Source organism: Salminus brasiliensis, chromosome 4 (genome assembly GCF_030463535.1).
Source record: "Salminus brasiliensis chromosome 4, fSalBra1.hap2, whole genome shotgun sequence".
Classification (NCBI taxonomy): Eukaryota; Metazoa; Chordata; class Actinopteri; order Characiformes; family Bryconidae; genus Salminus; species Salminus brasiliensis.
In genome coordinates this window covers 4,868,604-4,877,025 of record NC_132881.1, presented here as the reverse complement: position 1 = coordinate 4,877,025, position 8,422 = coordinate 4,868,604, and the positions used below count along the sequence as shown (strand labels likewise).

Below are 8,422 nucleotides of genomic sequence, written 5' to 3'. Positions count from 1 at the left end.
ATCCGTGATGGTATGTGATGATGTATTTCATTACGACCAGAGTGTAAAGAGTTCAGTACTATATGTAATATCATGTCGTCTCGTCTCTTTTCTTCTCTTTGTTTATTAGTTTCTGACTGCGGTTGATCGTGGTCATGTTAGAATGGACCTGTTTTGCGAGGCTGCCTGACGAGACTGTATCATTATGCTCCCAGAAGGAATGGCACGTAGGCGGAGTAATTCTAGTTGTAGATTCTAATGGTTTCAGATGTTTTTTTGGGTCTCTGGGATGTTTTGGTTTGCTTTGGTCTGGGTGAGTGGTTTTCTTTAAGACGTAAAAAAAATCCCTTATTTTTCCATGGGTGTGTCAACAGAAAGCACTGGCGGTCGTGTGTGTTTTTCTAAAAGCAGGGTTTAAGATGGGCAGATGGTCAGCATATTTCGAGTTGTTTGGTGGAATGTCCAGATGTGTGTTTCACACATGGTGTGGTGAAGGGCATTTATACATGATGTAGATTTTAGGTGGCCAAGCATGTCCATGTTTTAGGGGTCCAAGCATGCACCGATCTGGCTTTTTCCTTTCCGATACAGATACATAAACTTTGCATATCGGTCGATACCCGATACCAGTCCGATACCATTGCTGATACCATGTGGGAGAGACTTTAGGCATCAGGATTGACTTCAACATTACTTTCTGTAATATAACAAATGACCGTATAGATATAAATGTACTACATTGCTACATAAATGTATGTAATACATAAATAAAATGTAATACATTGCATTTATTTGTCGCAAAATAAACATCTGTGCAAGACCTTGACCCATTCTCATTCAAATTCCAAATAAAAAAGGAGTCAAACGTCTTTAAATATATTAAAATAAATCAAATGTAAAATAGTAGCTTCACTTTGTCAAACACACAACAGTCAATCTTATTTTTAAATTTTTACCGTAAACAGTAATTCAAAAATAAAATCTAGCAGCTGAACCTGAGAATAAATAAGTAACAAGCCACAACCAAAAAATTGCAGACATGTAAACATGTAGTGCCGTCTCACACCAACCAATTAAAGTGAAAGGGTCGGTTCCATAGATCGGCCTAATTATTCGATACCTGATCCAGCTAATTTTGTTAATATCTGGGCCAATATCCGATCCCAATATTGGATCGTTGCAGCTCTACTGTTGTTGAGGGTGATGTGTGCAGGTGTAGCTACACAGTAGAACAGTGCATCACCACTCCAGAGTCCAGGGTTTTGATTGGCCTTTCTAGCCTAATCCTATTAGCTATTAACTGCCATGTTTCCTGAGGAAACTGCTGCCTGAAAACACATGGCTATCATCTCATAGTCTGCTCCCGCTTTGTTTAAGAATCAGTTGTTTTCATGTTCCGAGTGTTAGGCAGCTGCTTAGAGGAGCCCATGGAGGAGCTTTTTTTATTTTTAGTTTTTTTAGTGAACAAGCCATTTGCCCTAATAGGCTAAATAAGATCTATATAAAGACCTTGGGAAAGGTTATGAGCCCTCGGATCTCTTGGGGTGGCCAAACTTTTACATGATGTCCTCTTTATAAGCTGATCAGTGTATATTAAGCACTAACAGTGTGCTCGATATGCTTAGAAATGTAACCTCAATGTAACAATGCAATTTGCAATATCCCCCCATTCACTAGGTCCCTCCGGGTGGTTCTGGGATTTTTGCTCACCGTTCCTGTGATCATTTTGACCCCACGGGCTGAGATCTTGCGTGGTGCCCCTGACCGAGGGAGATTAGCAGTGGTCTTGTAGGTCTCCCATTTTCTGATTATTGCTCCCACAGTAGATTTCTTCACACCAAGCTGCTTGCCTATTGCAGATTCAGTCTTCCCAGCCTGGTGCAGGACTACAATTTTGTTTCTAGTGTCCTTCGACAGCTCTTTGGTCTTCACCATAGTGGAGTTTGGAGTGGGACTGTTTGAGGTTGTGGGCAGGTGTCTTTTATACTGTTAACCAGTTCAAACAGGTGCCATTAATACAGGTAATGAGTGGAGGACAGAGAAACCTCTTAAAGAAGAAGTTACAGGTCTGTGACAGCCAGAAATCTTGCTTGTTTGTAGGTGACCAAATACTTATTTTCCACCATTATTTGCAAATAAATTCTTTAAAAATCAGACAATGTGATTTTCAGAATTTTTTTTCTAATTTTGTCTCTCATAGTTGAGGTCTACCTATGATGTCAATTAATTGAGAACTTGCACAATTGGTGACTGACTAAATACTTTTTACCCACTGTATATTGTGAATCATGATAACAAAATGTATCATGATACGATAAAATATCATGATACATTTTGTTATCATGATCATGATACGTATCGTATCATGATACGATAAAATATCGTCATATTGCCCAGCTCTACTATTACTGCAGAATACACAGTAATATTACATACGCTATAAAGTATTTGGACACCTGCTCGTTAATTATTTCTTCTATAATTAAGGATATTGAGAAGAGTGTGTCCTGCTTTTGTGGAAGTAACCGTCCCTACTGTCCAGGGAAGTAGGCTTTCTACTAGATTGCAAGGCATTGCTGTGCGGATTTGATTGCATTCAGCGACAAGCGTGTTAGGGAAGTCAGGATGTTGAATAAACACCACCCCACTTCATCATCCCCAACTCCCCCCAAAAGTATTGGATGGAGCACCTTTCTGGGTTTTTCAGCTTTATCTGTGAGCTTTTCGGAGATCAGTTCGTCTCGCGCTCTCGTTTTCTTTCTTTCTTTAGTACACTGGTGATAATGAATGCCTGTGTTTATTCCATCTCCCTCTCCTCTCTCTCTTGACTCGCACAGTGAGGATCAGGTGAACTTCAGAGGCTTCATGCGAACGCTGGCACACTTCCGCCCCGTGGAGGACAACGAGAAGAACAAAGACCCTGCTGCTGGCGAGCCCCTCAACAGCAGGAACAATAAGCTGCTCTGTGAGTCTGCTTTGATCACGACAGACAAACAAGCCTCAAACTCCTAATCACCTTAAACCGAACGAGTGGGCTTCTAACACACACGGTACTCTGTCACTGCTAGGTACACGCCACACAGCAGGGAGCTCTGGCTGCTGTTTTTTTATTATTATTTATTAATCAGCACAACAAGACATATCAGCTTATTATTGTTATTTATTTATGATATATTTATTATTATTGTTATTAACACAGGTCTAAAGGTGAGAGGGAAAACGCAGGTGCACATACAGTAAGAAAAGCACAAAATGTATCACGATACGATAAAATATTGTCATATTGTCCAGCTCTACTATTACAGCAGTAGACACTATAATATTACATATTACATAATATTACATAGATTTATTATATATTTGTAATCATTATTTACAGATGTAAAGGTGTGAGGTGGGGGAAGCAGGTACACGTACAGTGTATGTATCACAATACAATAAAATATCATGTTGCCCAGCTCTACTATTACTGCAGTATACACTATAATACTATATATACACTATAATTTATTTGCTATGTATTTATAATTATTATTATTATTATAATTAACTCCGGTGTAAAGGTAGGAGGAAAATTGCACAATACGATACACGATTTTTATCACGATAAAATAAAATACGATACAATAAAAATGTATCTATTATATATTTATAATAATAATAATTATTATTATTATAAATAACTCCGGTGTAAAGGTAAGAGGAAACTGCATGTTGCGATACGTGATTTTTATCACGATACAATAAAATATGGTCATATTGCCCAGCTCTACTATTACAGCAGTATACACTATAATATTACACATATATATATATATATATATATATATATATATATATATATATATATATATATATATATATATATATAATGTGTGTGTGTGTGTGTAATATTATAGTGTATACTGCTGTGTAAAGGTGAGAGGACAAATGCAGGTGCACGTACAGTAAGAAAAGCACAAATATATACAAATGAAAAGTACAGAATTGTACATTAACTTACAGTGTACAAATGCAGTACATACATTATTGAACATTATATTATTATTAAAATGTATAGGTTTCATATATAATCTGTTTACATTACTATTTACATGTAGGCTTTAGATGTAAATTCAGGCGTAGTGTGTGTGTGTAAGGGAGAAGTCTTTGTAAGGCTTAAGGCTTGTAAACTGAACAAACTGGAGGTGTTATTAGTGCTGCTGTTATATAATTTTTTTAAAAGCCCATTTCAACATGCTTAGTGCAAGTAAGGGATGCCTGTGTGATCGCCGCCGCCGTCTTTACCCATCCAAGCAGCCCATGTCAAACATTGATGGCGTGAAAGGGTGTGATGTGAAAATTCATCACAGGTCAGAGAGGGTCAGGTCAAGTACGGAGTACGAGTGCGAGAGCGAGACACTGCCTTCGTGCCCAATGTAGCTTCTTGTGTAATTCTGTCCATTGCACGTTTGCAAGCACTCCATGACCTTGATTGTTCAGTTTAGTTTCGGCGCTGGATCATTCTTGTAAATTCCCATTCAGAAAGGCGTGTTTGTCCGTTTCCACTGATTAAGCAACACATTTATAGGACTGTATAGGTGGAGGACAGTCTGAGGTGTAAAACGTGTGCCCTTTTTAAGGGTTTAAGGCCTAATCCTGGTCTAAATTCTGCTAAAGGGTTTAGACAATACTTTCAATAGTGATTGAAAATCTCCTAAAGCCCAGGACTGGTCTTAAGGTCTTAAGATCTGCTCAAACCACCCTTACGTGTCCACCCAGTATCTTACTGAGCAGCAGCGTCTCCATGTCTAATCCTTATTAGGCCTACCTCCTTTTTGATCATGCACACCCATGTCTCCTCCCTTGTGTAAACTTTTAAAGACCTTAGCTCATTTCATTTCCTAGGAATCTGCCTGTAACTTGCTTGTAACTCCTTTCCTGTAAATATGAATTCATGACGTGTTGATCACTTTCCAATCATTTCCTGTTTCGTCTCTTGCAGTTGCTTTCCGTCTGTATGACCTGGACAGGGATGATAAAATCTCCAGAGATGAGCTACTCCAGGTGAGCAGAGATTTCTATTACTCCAGCGTGCCAGGAGTCCGAAATCTGGCCCCTGTGGTCTTACAGTACTGAGCTCCTGTAGGGAACACCTCTTTGTTGGAGAAGCTTTGTTCTGTGGATAATCCCCCTTTGAGACACCTCTCCCTGTCACTGTCACCTGAAACCAGCTATTCAGTAAAGTGCAGGGCCTAACGGGGACTACTCTCAGTCACTCCTTAATTTCCACAGATGGTACAATTTCACAGTAATAATAAAGAGGTATTTGTATAGAATATTAGATGTATACATATGTTTCCATTTCTGCCGTCTAACGTGCTGCTGCTGTGACCGGGGGGGGGTCCACGAGTTTGAATCCCGAGCCATGCCGCTTTGCCTTCACAGGCCGGAGTGTCAGAGAGCAGGCAGTTGGCCGAGCTGAGTAGATAGTACTCCCTTAAAACGATGTTACCTGGTTCCGGTGAAGCTGGGGCCCGGTGCTTTCCTCCAAGTGTGTCGGCTGTGGTGATCGTCCAGCATCCTGACCCCACTAACAGTTTTGTTGCTGAATGCAGTCAGATCCTCACAGCAATGTTCTAAAATCTAGTAGAAAGCCTTCCTTCCTGGACAGTGAAGACAGTTACTCCAACAACATTTTTATAAATACACTTGATTTTGGGAGCAACAATGACTGAGGAGGTGTCCGAATACTTCTGTCCATGTAGTGAATGTGTAGAAGTGGTAGTAGTGGTTATTTTTTATTTTTTTATTATTTTTTTTTATTATTAACAACCATGAAAATGTGTGTGTGTGTGTATCAGGTCCTGCGGATGATGGTTGGAGTGAATATTTCTGACGAGCAGCTGGGCAGCATTGCCGACAGGACCATTCAGGAGGCTGACACGAACGGAGACATGTCCATCTCCTTCAATGAGTTCATCAAGGTAACCGACCACCTGTCACCTGTTGCACCTACAGTACACAGTATAGAAATCAAGAAGCAGATGGACTTTGTTTATTATTGCAGTCTTTCATTACTAAAAGCATATCGGAGGCTTAAAGCCCCTGTCTGCTCATTTTCAGCACTCTCTTCTGGCTGTTATCAGTTTTCCAACTATTTTATCCCGTAATTTTCCTCTGTTATATTTAATTTAGGCTCATATGTCTGCATCACCTGCCTCGATTCCACTACATCCTCCCACTAGTTCATCTACCCTGCTTCCCCCAGCGCTCAGCCCACCTGTGCTAATCACCGTGGGTTTGCTGGCCACACTCTCGCTAAAACTATGTTTTCCATAGTATATCATTTCAATAGAAAGCCACTGTCAATGTAATGTAATGTAATGTAATGTGAAGGTCATCATGCCCAGTGCCAAATCAGGGGGTTATGTAGCAGTGGAACTTCATTTTCTGGAGTGATGGAAGTGGTTATGAACCTATATGCCAAATACTGACTTAATAAAATAGCTAAACTTGATTTTTTAAGGTTTTTCTTTTTTAATATTATTTGATTGGATGTTGTCCTTGTTCGTGTGCATGACCCTTTATTCCCCACTCTCTATTCTAAAGGTGTTGGAGAAGGTCGACGTTGAGCAGAAGATGAGTATCCGCTTCCTGCACTGAAGCAGCGCTCCCTGCCCACAACTGAACTGAACTCTGACTGGAGGCCCCTCCATGCCAATATAAGAGAGCCCCACCCTCCCCGGTCCCTGACATTTCGGGCTCCTCCGCCTTCTTTCCTCCTCTTTCAGACCGTTCCTCCTTTCGACTTTCACTTTTTAAACTGTTGTTGTTTTGATCAAGGGGAATATTCATGTGCCTTCGATTGTTTTGTTGTTGTTGTTGTCGTTGTTTTGTTTTTTAAACACAGTCACTATGGCTATTCCCTTCAGTGTTAAAATCGTATTTATTCCGGACCATCCCGGACCATTCCTGGCTTGAACATACACATTATTATTTTATTGTTTTTTTGGTTCCGTGCAATAACAAAATAACAAAGTGTAGATAGAGCGCGCTTAGATGGTGAAGAACATTTAATATGGGTTAATATCCAGGAATTTTAAGTATGCAGACATCTGTTAAGGCCGATCCTATCCCTTTAAAGATAAGCTTATCTTTAATGCCCTGTCTTGTCCATGTTAAAATGAGTCACCGGATAAATAACGCTTTCCTCTCCAGCTCTCCCGAGAACTATGAACGAACAGGGACTGCAAGCAAACCTGTTGTGACCACATGAGCTGCTAGACGCTGTTATTCATGGGCTATTTGCACAGTCCCTTCACGGCCCACCAAAGCAAGCTTCACGATAACCTTCGCTCTTTTTTTTTCTAGTAGAGGAACTTCATTCCATGCTAGAAAAGAAGGAAAGCCGGCATTTTTTTATTATTATAATTTTTTTAGAGCAGCTCCGTTCCTTCGTTCCTTGCTTTTGAGGCCTGTGGGGTCAAGCCAAGTGCCATGGTACACCTTCCTGTGGTTTTCAACATGAACTTGAGGACTTCCTAATGTATGGAGTCTCTCTCTCTCTCTCATCCCCTCTCTCTGTGTTGTTTAGCTTTAGTTTAGTTTTCCTCAGGTTATAATCATGTAAGCTATAATTAGTCACAGCGAGCTAAATAGCGATGACAACCAGGTCTGATGGCCTTCTGACCACTCGGCTCAGTCGTCCAAGTGAGGTGGCAGCAAGTCCCATGTGGTTAACTGCTTTCTGTTTTCACTTCAGTAGGGAAAAATCAAGGTTCTCCTCCAGCAGGCTGGGTGATCCATGCATACACTTTTGGCTGGGAGGAAATGCCTCATTTAAAATATACGTACTCATTTAACACCAGCAAATCAGTTGGACATCGATTCACTGCTCTCACTCTCTTAAAAACCTAATAAAATAAAGGTGCAACATAGAGTTCTTTGAGCAGTGCTCCGGAGGAACTACTCTTTATGGTCTTGGTTCCATAAAGAACCATGTTAGGTAAAAGAAAACCGAACGCCATCTCTCCAAAACCAGCTTTCGTAGCATCTTTATTGTTCAAGGGTGTAGTTGAAGAAGGCCCACAACCCATCCGGGAGCTGTTGTCTGTGTAAGGCCGTACGTACACTGTTGATTGTCTTTAATTCTGCTAGAACTACAGCCGTGTGTTGATCCAGGGTACTTCAAATGAAACTCAGCAGAGCTCGCTGATTCTCTCTCCGTGTACAGATCTGTGTAATGTAGTGGGCGCTGCGCCCGTAGCAGTCGCTTGGTTGGGGTTTTCATTTAAGAGGAGGCTCCGCAGCAGCATCAGACTGGTTCTGGGAAATGGACCAGTTCCATGACACTTTTCTTACTCTGTATAATTTATCAATGCTATACTCTGTGATAAGCGAGGAAATGATGGGAAAACATGGTGTGTGATTTTGATCAAATAAAAATCAATAAATCAGCTGC

At 40.5% G+C, this 8,422-nt stretch overlaps 1 protein-coding gene across 1 annotated transcript in view; it reads left to right on the top strand.

The window, feature by feature from the left end:
• chp1 (calcineurin-like EF-hand protein 1) overlaps window positions 1-8,419 on the top strand; it is a 16,995-nt gene extending 8,576 nt beyond the window's left edge. The window contains exons 4-7 of the mRNA XM_072677376.1: window positions 2,817-2,944; window positions 4,964-5,025; window positions 5,823-5,945; window positions 6,571-8,419. Of these exons, the coding sequence (XP_072533477.1) occupies window positions 2,817-2,944; window positions 4,964-5,025; window positions 5,823-5,945; window positions 6,571-6,624 (367 nt within the window). The 3' untranslated portion in view covers window positions 6,625-8,419. The remainder of the gene's footprint in view (window positions 1-2,816; window positions 2,945-4,963; window positions 5,026-5,822; window positions 5,946-6,570) is intronic.
• Window positions 8,420-8,422: the final 3 nt, after the last annotated feature.